Below are 17,234 nucleotides of genomic sequence, written 5' to 3' on the forward strand. Positions count from 1 at the left end.
TCTTTACACATACCGGGCCACCAGAAGGTGCATTCCAAGAGATCAATAGTCCTCCTATTACCAGGGTGACCTGCCGTCTTAGAAACGTGACCCTGCTCCATGACCTGTCTGTGAAAGGTGGGAGGAATAAACAGCCGTCCCTCAGGAACCAGGATGCCCTCGGAGATGGTGTTCTGTGCCTTCGTGATCTCAGGAAGAGCGCTGAAGACGTTTGTGGCAAGAATGAAAGTTGGGGGAAGGATCGGCTCGGGTTGATACTCAGTTAAGAACTCAGTTAAGAACTGCCGGAAGAGTGCATCAGGCTTGAAGTTCTTGGAACCCGGAATATTGGAGATCACGAAGTTAAAGTGGGTGAAGAATAGAACCTAACGTGCCTGGCGAGATCCTATGCGACGAGCCCCTTCAATATAAAGAAGATTTTTATGGTCCGTCAAGATGGTGATAGGGGTTGTGGTACCCTCAAGGAAGTGCCTCCATTCTTCCAAGGCCATCTTGATAGCGAGAAGTTCGCGATTACCCAAGTCTTGCTTGGAGATCCCTTCTCTGGGAGAGTACTGCGCCAGCTCCGACGTCGGAGGCGTCCACCTCGAGGGTAAAGGGTAATGCAGGTTTCGGGTACATGAGAATGGGTGCGGATACAAAGGCCTTCTTTAGTCTCCCAAAGGCTTCAATAGCTTCGGTAGTCCAGTGAGTCGGATCGGCTCCCTTTATGGTTAGTGCGGTGATAGGTGCGACTACTGCGGAGAAGCCCTGGATGAACCTCCGGTAGTAATTAGAAAAACCCAGGAACCTCTGGACAGCCTTGAGAGATAGTGGTCGTGGCCATTCGATGATCGCCTTGACTTAATCCGGATCTATCGTCAATCCGGTACTGGATATGATGTACCCCAGGAACGTGGTGAAGGACTGATGAAATTGGCACTTCTCTAATTTAGCGAAGGGATGATTAGTGCGTAATCTCTGGAGAACTTGTCCCACATGTTCAGAGTGGTTAAGGACGTTCTTTGAGAAGATCAGGATGTCGTCCAAATATACGACTACATATTGGTCGAGTTGATCCCTGAAAATCTCGTTCACAAATTCCTGGAACACAGCGGGTGCATTGCACAAACCGAAGGGCATTACCAAATACTCATAGTGTCCATCGCAAGTGTTTAACACCGTCTTCCACTCATCTCCATGGCGGATCCTCACCAGGTTGTATGCCCCTCTTAGGTCCCGTTTCGTGAAGACTGTGGCTCCTTGAAGTCTTTCAAATAATTCAGAAATCAGTGGGAGAGGGTAACGGTTCTTAACAGTTATTTTGTGGAGCCCCCGATAGTCTATACAGGGTCAGAGAGAACCATCCTTCTTTTTAACGAAGAAGAATCCTGCACCATCGGGCGAGGAAGATTTTCGGATGAAGCCCCTGCGGAGGTTCTCTTGTATATATTGTCTCATGGCCTGAGTCTCTGGTGCGGATAGAGGATAGGAACAACCACGGGGAATAGTGGCACCGGGCAGGAGGTCGATGGGACAATTGAAAGGGCGGTGGGGCGATAGCTCTTCGATTTGGCCTTTGTTGAATACGTCCCGGAACTTGTGGTATATCTCAGGTAGAGAATCTCCAGGATTCAGTAGTACTAATCCGGCGAGGGTCTTGGGTGTGTCCAGACATCTCTCCTGTCACTGAGTACTCCAACGGATAGGCAAAGTACCGGTCCAGTCCACCTCCGGGTTGTGTTGTTGGAGCCCCGGTAGGCCTAGAATGATATCTGCAGATGATGAATGAATAACATTGAGTTGTAAAGTCTCAGCAATGCCACCTGAGGAGTGAAGAAACACACAGATGGTTTGAAGGATAATAAAGGCCGGTTGGAGGGGGCGCCCGTCGATTGCCTCGAGGCCCACTGATCTTTAGGGTTAAGGGTATCTTGTTTCTCTCCACAAATTCCTGGTCGATGAAGTTGCCCCCAGACCCGGAGTTCAGAAAGGCGCGTGTGGTTGTCTTAAATTTGTTTCCGGACAAGGTAACGGGAATGTGGATCCTGGTAAGAGATTTGGAAGAGGAATGGGGAGTGGTTCCCAGTGTAGTTCCCCCAAACTTCACTGGGCATTGGCTTTTCCCGGCTTTAAGGGGCAGGTAGTAACTAGGTGTCCTTTGTTGCCGCAATACATACAAAGTCCCGAACGTTGTCTTCGCTGTCTCTCTTCGGTAGACAGACGGGTGAGTCTGATTTGAATGGGTTCCTCCATGGCTACGGCTGGTAAATTACCGCTGGAGATTGGAGAGGAAATATATGTTAGGGAACTTCGGGAGTGCTTACCTTCTCAATCTTCCTTTCTTGGAGACGCTGATCCATCCGTATACACAGGGCCACTAACTCTTCTAATACGACGGACGTTCCAATGATGCCAGTTCATCCTTGAGATTATCGGACAGCCCTTGCCAGAACACCGCCGACAATGCTTCATCATTCCACCCCGTCTCGGTGGCAATTGTGCGGAATTCGAGGGCGTAGTGCGCCACCTTGCGGTTCCCCTGGGATATATTTAAGAGAGAAGAGGCTGCCGTTACCTTCCTTCCTGGAGTGTCAAAAACTCTTCGGAACTCTGCAGTGAATCGGTCCACGTCAGACATGAGATCGGGGCTTCGCTCCCAAATCGGTGAGGCCAAGGCCAGAGCGTCGTCCGTCAAGAGGGAGAGAATTTAACGCCACCTTAGAGTGAGGAGAAGGAAAGTCTACAGGCAGTAATTCAAACTGTATGAAGTGCTGGTTTAGGAAGCCCCGGCATGTCAAGGGGTCGCCTCCATAGCGGTTAGGGGTCGGAAGGCATGGAGATGACCTCGGGGAGAGCGGGGCAGGAATTGGTGCCGATACAGCAGGCGGGAGTACATCAGGTTGGAGGGTGGTAACCCGGGTATCCAAATCTCCTAGTGATCGTTGGAACCCCTCCATTATTTTGATTCAAATATTCTTCCACCTGTTTAAACATACATTCAATTCTTTGTAATTGTTGGGCCACCTCAGCGGGGTCCAGGTGTATTGGGCTGAGCATAATGTCACGGTTGCTCACTGCAACCTGGACTGAACCGCGGGGCCGAGGTGGGAATATATATAACCAACGCCCTAAGCCACAGGGGTGGGTTCAGATTGCAGAGTCGTGAACATGGCAGGGTCAGGATAGGAGAGTGGAGAGAGAACAGGTACTTGCCTATGGTCCGGGATTAGAGAGCGTAGAGTAGTCGTGATCCGTAAGGTGTAGTCGAGGATAGGAGAGTGTAGAGTAGTCGGTATCCGTAAGCCGTAGTCGAGGATCGGAGAGCATAGAAGTCCGTTTAGCCAAGCCAAGGTTCAGCGGGACAAGAAGAGACAGGTCAGGTACAAGCAGGGTCACAACAAGTAAGCGAGATAACGAGAACAGGTACTCAGGCTGCAAGTGAGCATGGTGCACAGAAGGTCTATGCTCAGCGACGACCAGAGGGTGACTGAAGCATATATACAGAAGGGAACCAATCAAAATGCAGGGAGGAGTGTTAGACGTAAGTAGACCTATGACAGGCTGAGGCAGGATGAAATTCAGGTGTAGCCCCCTTGAGATTAGTCCAGGCATTCCTATTGGTGCTTGTCTCTTTAAGAGACGTGCATGCACGCTGCGCGCGTGCGTGCGACAGGAGTACGGCGCGCTGAGGTGCGTGTGCGTATGGGAGCCGCTGCGTGCCCCTGGGAGGTGGGGATGATGCGCTGCTGGGAAGGAGGCTACCAGAGGAGCGGAGGGGGTGGCTTCGCGGTCTGACCAGGCAAGGAGGCGCAGGTGAGTGAGGTAATGCAGGAACCGGACGTGCGGTCCTGACACAAAGGCAGCCACAACCGCTATATTAAAGAACAATTGGTTAACTGAGGAAGAAATTCATGTGCAGCTTGATAAAATTAAAGTAAATAAGGCCTCTAGCCCCGCTGGCATACATCCAGGTGTTCTTCAGGGGTTAAGTTCAGTAATAGTCAAACCATTACATTTAATATTCAAGGACTCTATTTCCACAGGCTCAGTAACACAAGATTGTTGTAAAGCAGATGTGGTGCCTATACAGTATTTAAAAAGGGAACTAGATCACAACCGACATCAATAGTGGGGAAGCTACTTGAAGGGGCATACTGATGCGGCCAAGCTCAGTCTAAAGAAAGACGGGAGCTCGCCAGGTGCAGAGCGGGCTAGCCGCGGGTAAGTTTGCCGTTTAAAAATGGAGTTTCCCCGCGGCGGCCGCTTCAATAGATAAGCGCTAATGGCGCTTACTATTGAAAGCGCCCGAGGCGCGGGAAAAACCGGCCAAAACCCGGCCGGAGACTGCCGCGCAGGCGCCCGCGCTTTTTTAAAACTGCGGTGGCGGCCGCATTAGAGTCAGCTCGGCCGCCACTGTAATTATGTTTACTTCTCTTCCATCCATTGCCTGTTTAATGCGAGATAAGATCTTGTTTGCCTTTGCAGCTAGTGCATGTATTTGGGCACTATTGCTAAGCCTGCTGTCTACAAGCACTCCTAAATCCTTCTCCATCAGGGATTCCCCCAATTTATCCACATTTAATTTGTAAGTGTAAGGGATCGGGGGACACGTGCCTCTCAGAGGGTCCCATCACCCCGGCTCCCAGTGCGACTGCTCGCTCCAGACCCCTCCCCGTCGGCTCCTTTCCTCTCCAGTCAGACGCCATTCCGCTCCTCCGCGGTGCACGCCACATCCTTTCACACGCGGCCGGGGCGCGCGCACGGGAACCTTACAGGGCGCACGCACACCCGATCCTCTTGGTCGTCCTCCAGCACCGCTGGCTCCGCCCCCCATCAGCTGCAGGCTAATTCCACCACTCACCTGGCTGACTCCCACTCTGCGCAGCTGAACCTATCCCTGGGCTTACACAGACAGGCCTCTGCTCCACTTCTTGCTACCATTGGTTCTTCCACATATATAACCCCAGTCTGCCCTCTCCTTCCTCGCTCTGCATAGTTCTTCTGTGACTCCTGTAGTGCGGTTGTCTATGCCGGGCTCCCTTCTGTGTTACAGCTCACGTTCCTGTTCCTGCCCCTGTTGGATACCTTTGGATTTGATCTCGGCTCTCGTTTGACTTCGTGTACCTCGCTACCCCTGGACTCGGCTTTGGACCTCACTACGCTGCTTTCTCCTGCCCCTGACCTACGGCTCTTGGATATTGACCCTCGGACTTCTGGCACCCCAGACGCAGCAAGTATCAGGCTAACCATTACCCACCTCAGTATTGGGGACTGGCCAGGTCTGCAGGCATTCAGGCGTTACATTATGCAGAGCCCGACAAATGTAGACCCCCCTGAGGTGGGCCAAGGTGTGTCTATGGATCACTGGCAACTTATGAGTGATCAAGTCACGGCCATGGCACAGCAGCTTTCTAAACTCTCTCTGTGGAATCGCCAGCTGCACCATCCCCTCCTGCCCCAGTACCTATGGGCATCTCAGAGCCACGTATTCCTCCTCCCAACCGGTATGCCGGAGACGCCCTTACTTGCCGGGGATTCTTGAACCAATGTTACGTCCAGTTCGAGATGTCCCAATCTCGGTTTCCCACAGGTCGCTCTAAAGTGGCCTATGTTTATGCCATGCTGACGGGCGACGCTCTCGCTTGGGCTTCACCTCTCTGGGAGCACAGATCTGAGATAACACAAGACTACCCCGAATTTTGGCGAGAGTTCCAGCAGGTTTTTGACACGTCAGTGCGTAGGGAGACTGCCACTTCTTCCTTGTTCATCTCTCCCAGGGTCGCAGGTCAGCTGCAAGATACGCAGTGGAGTTCCGCAGCATCGCTGCAGAGACTCTGTGGAATGATGAAGCCCTTTCCGCGGCATTCTGGCAGGGATTGTCCGAATCCCACAAGGATGACCTGGCAGCACACGCTCGTCCCTCATCTCTAGAGGATCTCATTGCCCTCAGCATCCGGATGCACCAGCGCATTCAAGAGTGACGCCAGGAGCGCCAGCATCGAATTTAATGCTGCCCTTGCCTGCTTCTCCTAGGTCTCCTCCCTTGGCTCTTCCTGCGTTGGACGCTCCTGAACCGATGCAAATCGGTAGCCAACAGTTTCGGACCGCTGAGAGAACATGCCGCTTTCCCCATAACTCCCGAGGGTCCCAATGTCCAGGTAGAAGTTGAAGCCTTCATCGACTCTGGGTCTGGTGGTAACTTCTTGGATCACGACTATGCCTGCAACAACCAAATTCCGTTAGTCAAGAAGAAGTCACCCATCGGCCTTGAGGCTATCGACGGTCGACCGCTCCAACCAGTGTGCATTATTTTGGAATCTGTTCCTCGCACCCTGACCACCGCAGATGGTCATACTGAGGTCATCATCTCCGATGTCTTCCACTCACCTACTGTCCAGGTCATTTTGGGATTCCCTTGGCTCTTCCTGTGTTGGACGCTCCCGAACCAATGCAAATCGGTAGCCAACAGCTTCGGACCGCTGAAAGAACACGCCGCTGAAATGAGGTCTCTGCTTCTACTGTGGCTCCCCGGAATACCAACTACGTCACTGTTGCCTGAAACCGGGAAACAAGAATGCCCAGTAAAGGTAGAGGTTTTTTTACTGGGCACCATCTCTCCTTGCCCCTCTTCCCCCAAAGAGCTACCAAAGAGAATTCTTCTCCCCATAACTCTCGAGGGTCCCAATGTCCAGGTAGAAGTTGAAGCCTTCATCGACTCCGAGTCTGGTGGTAACTTCTTGGATCACGACTATGCCTGCAACAACCAAATTCCGTTAGTCAAGAAGAAGTCACCCATTGGCCTTAAGGCTATCGACGGTCGACCGCTCCAACCAGCGTTCATTATTTGGGAATCTGTTCCTCTCACCCTGACCACCACGGATGGCCATACTGAGGTCATCATCTTCGATGTCTTCCACTCACCTACTGTCCAGGTCATTTTGGGATTGCCATGGCTCCAGCTTCACAACCCGCGTGTCGATTGGACAGACGAACTACCGATCCAGTGGGCTCCTACTGTGAAGAAGGCGGTCATTCCTCCCGTTACCATGCTCGCTGGTCTCGACACGTCTTCACCTCCTCTCTCTACCCTGCCTGAGGTATACCATGATTTTTTAGATGTCTTTAACAAGACTCAGGCTGAAGTCTTACCACCTCAACGTTCGTACGACTGTCCCATCGAATTAATTCCTGGAGCCACGCTCCCCAAGCCTAAGTCGTATCCCCTTTCCGTGCCCAAGACCGAGGCTATGGCGACATACATCCAGGAGAATCTCAGGAGAGGGTTTATTCGGAATTCCACTACCCCGGCCAGGGCGGGTTTCTTCTTCGTGAAAAAGAAGGATGGCTCCCTAATACCCTGTATCGACTTTCGTGGGCTTAACAAAATTACAGTTAAAAACCGGTACCCTCTTCCTCTAATTTCGGAACTGTTTGACCGGCTCCAAGGACCTTCTATATTTTCCTAACTTGACCTGAGAGGAGCTTACAATTTAATCCGAATACGCGACGGTGACGAGTGGAAAACTGCATTCAACACACGTACGGGTCATTATGAATATCTAGTGATGCCGTTCGGCCTCTGCAATGCCCCAGCCGTCTTCCAAGAATTTATGAATTACATCTTTCGGGACATTTTGGGTATTTTCGTCATAGTATACCAAGATGATATCCTCATTTTCTCCAAAAACCTGGAAGAGCACATTCGTCACACCAGGGTGGTTCTCCCTCGGCTTCGTGCTAATAGCCTCTACGCGAAAATGGAGAAATGTCTCTTCCACCAATTATCCACAGCCTTCCTTGGCTATATAATTTCTGATAAAGGCTTCACCATGGATCTTGAGAAATTGAAGGCTCTTCAAAATTGGCCGTTGCCGTATTCCCTAAAAGCCGTCCAGCATTTCCTTGGGTTTTCAAACTACTATCGGAAATTCATCCATAATTTCTCCACTATCTCTCTACCCATTACCGCTCTTACCAAAAAAGGGGCTGATCCAACAACATGGTCCCCAGAGGCCATCAAAGCCTTCGAGTTTCTCAAAACAGCTTTCGTCTCTGCCCCCATCCTTCGGCACCCGGACACATCTCTTTCTTTTACCCTTGAGGTTGACGCTTCTGATGTGGGAGCTGGGGCAGTACTTTTGCAAAGATCTTCTCCCCAAGAAAGACTCTATCCTTGTGGATTCTTTTCTAGGAAATTCTCTTCGGCCGAGAGAAATTATGATGGCGGGAACGTGATCTTTTGGCTATCGAGTTAGCTTTGCAAGAATGGAGACACCTCCTTGAGGTTACCAAAGAGCCAGTAGCAATTCACACCGATCACAAAAACTTATTGTACATTGAGGGGGCTCGTCGTCTGGGATCCCGTCAAGCACATTGGGCACTTTTTTTTCTCGTTTCAATTATACAATTTCTTATATTCCGGGTACCAAGAATATCAAGGCCGATGCACTGTCTCGCCAGTTTTCTACGGAGGAAGGATCTAACGAATCTTCGGAGACTATTCTTCCTGCAAAATACATTATTTCTGCCAATAATTTTGATATCCTGGATGAGATCACTAAAGCCCAGGCTCATAACCCTAGGAGATTTAAGGTGCCAGAAGGACGTCTGTACGCTGCTCCACTTTTTCGCCACAAGAGGGGGCATTATTCCAGATCTGCTGGTCATCCAGGCTTCACGAGGACAGTGGATCTTATTAAACGGACCATTTGGTGGCTTAAGATGAGCAAAGACATTTTTTATTTCACCAGAGCTTGTCCGGTCTGTGCTCAGAGCAAGTCCGCCCGACAGAAACCATCCGGTCTTCTCCTGCCCCTTCCTATTCCGGAATGGCCTTGGAAGCATATTTCCATGGACTTTATTGTGGAACTTCCACCTTCTAAGGGGAGGAATACGATCCTTGTAGTAGTGGACAGATTTTCCAAGTACACACACTTTATACCCCTCAAGGGTCTCCATAACTCAGCTACCTTGGCTGACATATTTTCTAAAGACATTTTCAGGCTACACAGCGTGCCACTCACCATTGTGTCAGACAGGGGTACTCAATTCATTTCTAAGTTTGGCGAGCTTTCTCTCAGAGACTTGGCATTTCCCTTCTCTTCTACTCAGGTTACCACCCACAGACCAACGGCCAGGCGGAGAGAATGAATCAGACCTTGGAGCAGTATCTCAGATGTTTTGTGTCAGAATCTCAAGACAACTGGGTGGACCTATTACCCTGGGCGGAGTTTGCAATTAATTCACTGAAGAATGAGTCCACGCAAGAGTCGCGTTTCTTCATTAATTATGGGTTCCATCCCAGCAGCCTTCCTCTCTCTTCCCTGCCCTCTGGTGTACCTGCAGCAGATATCCAAGTTTCTAATTTACAAGTCTCCTGGAAAAGGATTCAAAAAGCCTTGCAAGGGGCCGTCCAAAAACAGAAAGCTCAAGCAGATCGGCGACGTCAGGTGGCACCGGAGTATAAACCTGGAGACACAGTCTGGCTTTCTTCAAAAAATATCAAGCTTAAAACTCCTTCCCAGAAGCTGGCGCCCAGATTCCTGGGTCCCTTCAAGGTCCTTGAATGGATCAATCCAGTAGCGTATCGACTTTCGCTACCTCCCACCAAGAGGATACCCTCTGTGTTCCACGTTTCCCTTCTGAAACCCTTCGTTCAAAATGTACATTTTCCGGACCATTCTCAGAGACCAAACCCCGTTGTAATACAAGGGCAACAAAAATTTGAGATCCAGTCCACTCTCGATTAACGTTTTTCCAGGGGCAAACTTCAGTTCCTCGTTCATTCGAAGGGATATGGCCCTGAGGAACGCTCCTGGGTACCTTGTCATCACATTCATGCTCCAACTATTCTTAAACAATTTAGTCGGAAATTTCCTCACAAAACTTGGGAGGATCGTCCGGAGTCCGATCCTCAAGGGGGGGGGGGGGGGGTACTGTAAGGGATCCAGATACATATATTTTTACTAAGTGGAATTTTCTTTATTTTGTACACCGATGTCTTGTGTGGAACCATACCAAAAGCCTTTGCAAAATCTAAGTAGACCACATCAGCTGCATTACCCTGGTCTAAATTCCTACTTACCTCGTCAAATAAACAAATAAGGTTAGTTTGAAATGATCTATTATTCATAAATCCATGATGACTATAACTAATAATTCTGTTTTCCATTATGTATTCCTGAATTTATCCTATTTTAAACCTTCAAGTAGCTTCCCCACTATTGAAGTTAGGCTTACAGGTCTGTAATTCCCGGTTGTGATCAAGCTCCCTTTTTAAATATAGGCACCAAATCTGCTTTACCCCAATCTTGTTGTACTGAGCCTGTGTAAATGGAGTCATTGAATATTAAATATAATGGTTTGGCTATTTTTGAACCTAATTCCTTAAGAACTCTTGGATGTATGCCATCGGGTCCAGGTGCCTTATCTACTTTAATTTTATCAAGCCGCCTATGAACTTCTTCCTCAGTTAACCAATTGTTAGTTAATATAGATGTTGTGACTTTCTCCTGCAGCACAACTATTGAAATTGATTCTTCCTTTGTAAAGACCGAGGCAAAGAATTGGTTTAATTCCTCTACTTTCTCCATATATCCAATAGTCTGCCTGTCCATCTCACACTGAAAGAGTCCTATATTTTCTTTTCTGATTTTCTTTTATATTAAGGTACTTAAAGAACTTTTTAGGTTTGGTCTTATTTTCTATTTCAATCCTCTTTTCATTTTCCATTTTTGCTAATTTGATTGCCCTTTTGCAATTTTTGTTACATTCCTTATAATTCTGATGTGATGCCTCCGTCCCTTTTGACTTCAAGAATCTAAATGATTGCCTCTTCTTTTCCATTTCTTCCCCTACCTGTTTATTTAACCACATGTGTTTTAATTTATTTATTTTGTTTCAGTAATGCCTATAATATCATACTGCTCCCTTGCAGCTATTAATTCAAGCTTCCCCATTTTATCTGTCAGGCTTCTTGCATTGGCAAGCATGTGTGACAGTAGGGGTAGCCAGTCTCATAATAAAGGTGAAGCCTGAGTGGTTACCCCTGAAAAACGTGGGTCCCCAGTAGCCTAGAAGCACTATAAGCCAGACACACTGGGTATATAATAATATTTACGGTTGTGCCATAAACTTGGGATTTTGGGAGTGGGAGTTAAGGGTGGATATTTGGGTAGAAATGTGCTTAAATCATGTGTACAAGGTCGGGGGGCAAATTTAAAAGTTGTCCCTCCATTTTACTCGCAGACCGCATCTGGTCTGGTCTGTGTGTCCCGCTAATATCTTCCCTTTAAAATATTGTGTTTTCAGCCCGCAATGCTTGGTATAACAGTTGCAGTCCCGAGCCTAGGTTAGAGTAAAAAAGTTAAGTTTTAAATTGTGTATTCATCTCTCTACAGACAGTCCTGGTAAACCGAGAGGTAGCCAGGATGTCTGCAAAGAGTAGAAGGGAATTTGAGAGGTATCAGAACGTTTGGTGAGTGGGGAAGGGCAGAGTACCGGGTCTGGGAGCAAGGGCTCTCCATGGGGGGAGACACTTTGTTCACCCAGACTCGGTGGAGCCTAACCAGCAGGCATTATGAGGCTGGCATTGGGAATCCGTTGCTGGTTGGCATGATTCCCATTGGCCAGTTTGAATTTCCCACTTGCCGGCTTCTTAGCACCCCCCCCCTCCTCTGACACGTACAGCCAGATGAGCCCCCAGATCTGATTGGCTAGTACAGCTACGATCCATTCCCTTATTGGTCGCCAGCCCCTTCTCCATGTTGAACAGCGAGGTCTATGTAAAGGCACTGGACGATCAGAGAACCAGACGATCTTGAGCTTGGTCCAGTGAAGCGCCGGCGTACTTTTCAAAAGTGCTTTGCTCCGAATAGCAAAGCACTTGGCACGGAGTCGCCGGAGAATCCTAGTTTAGCTGAGGACAAGTTCTCCGATTGCGGCCAAGTTTCAGCTTTGCCTTGCTCGCAGTTAGTGGGTATAGCCAGGTACCTTTCCCGAAAAGGGTAACGTGAAGTTTCTGGATGTGGAACGGACAGGGTAAGTCTTGCGTAGCAGGCGCCCTGCACCTAGTTGAGACTCCCCCCAGATTCACAGTTAAGTGTGTATTTCTTGTATTTTGTGTATCATTGTGTGTCTGCTGTTGTCTCACCAGAATAAACCTCATTGTATTCCACTTCTTTGTTCTGCCTAGTGAATTGATCCCAGAAGGATAAAAGATGTTAAAAGTACTACTCTCCTGTGACAGCATGTATTTAAATTATTTTTCAGTCTGTACTATTATCTTATCTGCTCCTGCCTTTCTGCGCCAATTGGGTTTAGTCTTTAGAAGTGTTACAGTATTATCTGTATTTACCATGTCTGTCTCACTGCTTGCCAAACTCCCACTTGCCCCCATTCTACCTCCATAACCCCTTGCTATTTCCCCATCCCCATCTTTTTAATTTAGTTTGTTATCTGTTTCTGGTCCCTCCCACCTACATCCTAGTTTAATGTGATGGGGAAGTGTCGTTACCCTGTGTGGAGCCCACACAGTGAACCCCTAAAGACCATAGTAATCCCAAAAGGGGGTTACATACAGATATACACTGGCGACACACTTTATTCGAGTTCGGCTAGTCCCACGAATTCGGGTATACCCAGGTGTATTGAGGTTTGTGACTGTTTTCTGCCCGAGTGCATTGGGTTATTTTCCAGGCAGGGATTGAAGCATTTTATTCCCGCTGGCTGCAATACTGCACAGTATATATATATATATATACTGCATTACAATTCATGAATTTATGCCATCTGGTAGACACGCGAAGCATTGCAGCCTATTAAATCCTAATCATTATCATTTAACAGATCAGCCGCCCGTCAGCCAGGCATGAACCCAGGCTGGGAAGGCAAACGCAACGGGGCTTGTCAGAGGTGAGGAGCGGCGCATTCCAGGTATCTGCCAGGTACATACTGGGTATTTGCTCGAATAAAGTGTGTCGGTGCAGTACATGGCTTCACAAACCCTCCTGGCAACAATAGGGTTAAAGTATATACAGTTGCGGCTCCATCACAATTAGAAATCAATTTAATATATTTTCTGAAAAGTAGTCCTGTTATTTATGTCTAAGTATTCATACAGTACATCTTACCTTAACCCGCTGCACGTACTAATACTGACGAGTGATTCATTGTCATTCTTCACATATCCCTGGTAATAGCAGTGATCCTGAGAGAGATAAACAGATACGCTTAGATTGCAAGCTCTGGGGATCAGGATTCCCTTATCTCTGTATTGTATTTATATCCCTCTGTATATTAGATTGCAAGCTCTGTGAAGAAGGATTCTACCTGTATTGTATCTGTGTCCCTCTGTGTATTAGAGTGAAAACTCTCTAAGGCAGAAAACTGTAACCCCGTGTTGTATCTGAATCCCTCTGTACATTGCTCTGCTGGACAGAATTTCCTTCTCCCTGTAATGAATCTGTCTCCATCTGTATATTAGAGTGCACGCTCTATGGTGTAGGATTCCCTTTTCTATGTATGGCATCTTTACCCCTCTGTACATTAGTGTAAGCTCCCTAGCACGATATTGTATTCTCCCTGTATTGTGTATGTATCCTTCTGTATATTAAATTTCAAGGTCTGTGGGGCAGGATTAACCTCTCCCTTTATTCTATTTGTAATCCTCTGACTGTAAGAGTATACCTCTGTGGGGAAGGATTCCTTTCACCTTTTATTGTATCTGTAGCCCTTTGAATATTAAGCTTTAAGCTCTGTGTGACATGATTCCCCGCTCCCTGTATTATATTTCTATCCCTCTTCATATTAGAGTGTAAGCTGTGCAGGATCCCCCACTCCAGTTACACAGCAACAAACTCTTCCTCAACCACACAGAGTACAGACCTTCCCAAAGTGACACTGGACCAGAGTTTTGACTCAATTGCATGTTATTACCCAGAATCCCTGACTGCAGTTGAAGCAATGTTTGATAAACGATAATGGAAAGACGGTTCCAGACCTGTCTGAGACGTGATGTGCTCACAAGTGGTATTTTTATGTGCTGTACGGTGATGGACTTTGTCAGTTGTTTTACCCACCATAACTTTTTTAATGTCTAGCTCTATGTATCAAATAGATAAAATGTAGGGGAAAAGTTGTTATTTTTTGCAACTGGTGTTGGAAAAGATCTGCACCAGATTGTGCCCATGTATTAATCTTAATCTTTTGAGGTATGCCTGCATTGGTCTGTGACAAGATGAGAGTTTATGAAACATTATGGAACAAGTGGGAAGAGTTAGGGCAGAGTTACATTTGTATGATGGCACAGGTAGATGTATTAAGTGTGCTGCTTTAATAAATTTCTGTGTTCGTTTTCTCTGTTGGTGCAAGTCATTTTTTAGTGCAGAATATAATGCAGAATGCATCAACTTCTATAAAGTAGATAAAATCCAATAAATATGTAATGTTTCACACAGGAAAAATGCTAGTTTTTGTATGCAAATTCGTCATTGCAAAGCACTTTCTTAATACACAGACCCCAAAGTCCAGCAGTTTGTGACACTGTCTCTGTACCTGGTTGTCAGGGCTGCTCGTTATCATTGTGTCATCTGGCAGGTAACGAGTCTCTGTGTAATCTTCAGATATCAGGTCTCTGCGAGAAACACACAAAAGATTTATACAAATTATTATAACTTCCAACCATGTTCAATTCCAACTCCAGGTGCAATCTTAATTGATTTATTGAATGTTTTAGCTAAATTAGCATTCCCAAAGGGTATTTAAACAGCCACTAGCATGCTACTCATTATTCTCCTGACGAAGCCGTGAACAGTTTCTGGTGCTGGGCGAAATGCGTAGAGGAAACCAGCAGACCTATTTTGGTCTTGGAGGCGACCCGTAGCTGAACCTAACCTGCAGCCGTGACGTCAGAGGATCAGACGGGCGCACAGAGGGAGGCTCCGATCGTGGATACAGTGCCGTGGCATTCAGCCTGATGACCCAGGGAGGCGGTGAGCTGCTCGGGACAACTCCTACTCACAATTTGTGACCAATGCTTTTATTATATTAGCACATTGTAAGTGCGCATTTTTTACCCATTCATTTTTTATAAAGTTTATATTATTGATCGCACTATGTAGTTTTCTCTCTCTTTATACATGCGGTTTATGCTGACGGAGTATCGATAGGGGGTCCGGTGCCTTTATACCATCAAGGGTGGCAACCCTATTTGCCAACTGCTTATATATACACTTTAGTCCTGTGAGTAGTACAGCTATATGAGCCAAGACACTGCCACATTTATTCACTGATTGCATTACGTCTGCACTTATATTTGTGTATCTTGTTTTGTTTTCTCAACCCATTATATGCTCCCCCTGGATGTTCTGAGATATTTCTTATTAGAACAACTTTCCCAGGTTATGCAGTTGTCTCCAAAGCTCTTGTGTAAAATGTATTCTGTTTGTCCAAATAAAAAAAGGGATTCAATAAGCTTAATAAGGGGTTGAGGCCCCTGTGATCCCATGTTAAGTGTCAATCAAGTCAATAGAAGAAAACGTTGAAGCGGGTGACTTAAAGAAATGAACCTTCGTGTATAGCCCCCGATGACGGTATCAGCTGCTATTAAAGATCACCAAGCAAGAGACAGAAATTTGAGATTTCTGAAACATATATATAACCCCCATTGTGATGAGACCCACACACTCACACTGTCCCCTGGCAGGTTCCTCTCCAAATATACTATAGACATGTGACTATTAATGGACATAATTTCAGCCAATGCTAAAGTACAGACCTGCAACAGTTAGTAAACAACGATTTCCCATTGTGTGCCAACACCATCACAAAGTCAGTATACCAAGGATTTGGTGACTCGCTTACTACTGATACTGATTTACACATGCACTGCATTATTGGGGATTATATGCTGTATGTGGTGATACTCTCCTGAGGGTCACAGGTTGTCCCTGCTAGTAGGAGTACAGTAAAGCCGCTGTATCACCCATATACCGTGTCTGTTTTTCCCTGGCGTTTGATGGTTGGCCACTTATAAACACTATAAGCTCCCCAGTTGTATGGTCAGACATAGGCACGGCTACAGAAGTCACTAGAACATTCGTCCTATAGCGCTCCTGCCAGAAGTTTGTTCTATCTCACTATGGGGAGCAGCCATTTTAAGCAACTAGTGTGTGCGTGATGGCCTGGATTTGAATAAGGCGCTAATACTAATGTTCCCAGATACAACCAATGATGAGCATAGACATGGGGCACTCGGAGCGGCCCCAAGTGTGGACAGGCCCTAATCCAGCAAAAACTATTGTGCTACAATACTAAAGGGCCTATTCAGGTAGCTTCGATATTATCATTGCAACATCAAGCGTTTGTGTATGTTAATACTTCACGCTATGACATTTGTGAAAAAACGGTTATCAGTAAGGTAGATCAAATGCGAGATACCGTTTACTACAAAAATGACAAACCACACTAGTTTTCAATCTCTTTACGACCAAAATGTACGTTTTCAATCCAGCAGTCTGGAAGGGCTGCTCACAGAGAAGCTGCATCTTCCTGCACAGCTCTTACAGACAATCGCCCTTTTTTTATTTTAATTGTAATTAAACCGAATTGAAGCAGTGGTTCTCTTGACCTCAGTTTTTAAGTGCCCACCTGACTGGGACATTTAAAATTGCAGGAAATACTGGGACCTGCACCTCGGGAAGCAAGGGCTCCCTGGACCTCAAATTAATGCGGTTCAGATCCAGAAACTCTCTGCTTTAATACCATCTTATTCAAATTAAAACAGAGCTTCATTACCTTAGTGGCTAACCGCTACGGAAATGAAGGGGTTAACTGCCACTACACTGTTTGTTGGTGGTAGAGGGGGTGGGTGAAGGTTGTAGTTACATAGTTACATAGTAGATGAGGTTGAAAAAAGACATCCATCCAGTTTAACTTATGCTAAATTTAGATGAAAGTTACTTTATCCTATATTTGTACTTACAGTATAGTTGCCCCAGGGTGGGTTATTAGGCCTCCCGGGAGGTTTGCAGAAAGGGCTAATCCATCTTTAGCTAAGCAGTTACAAACAATAAAGTAATGAAGGGGTAACACCTCCCACGAGACATAACCACCAATCCAGGGGCAACGACCCCCTTCGCCCACACTATCAATCCCCAACAAACGCCCCCCCAAACCCATCCCCCGCCAAGACCACACAGAAATGGGCAAAAATCCTATTAATCAAATATGGCTAATAGAACATTTGCCCATTT

General features: G+C 46.9%; 1 protein-coding gene across 1 annotated transcript in view; it reads right to left on the reverse strand.

Moving 5' to 3' along the window:
* LOC142495721 (zinc metalloproteinase-disintegrin-like cobrin) overlaps positions 1-17,234 on the reverse strand; it is a 475,628-nt gene that overhangs the window by 305,879 nt on the left and 152,515 nt on the right. Inside the window, exons 4-5 of the mRNA XM_075601587.1 lie at positions 14,536-14,614; positions 13,113-13,189 (exon numbers count right to left, since the gene is read on the reverse strand). Coding sequence (XP_075457702.1) covers positions 13,113-13,189; positions 14,536-14,614 — 156 coding nt within the window. The remainder of the gene's footprint in view (positions 1-13,112; positions 13,190-14,535; positions 14,615-17,234) is intronic.

Source organism: Ascaphus truei, chromosome 5 (genome assembly GCF_040206685.1).
Source record: "Ascaphus truei isolate aAscTru1 chromosome 5, aAscTru1.hap1, whole genome shotgun sequence".
In the NCBI taxonomy this organism is placed as follows: domain Eukaryota; kingdom Metazoa; phylum Chordata; class Amphibia; order Anura; family Ascaphidae; genus Ascaphus; species Ascaphus truei.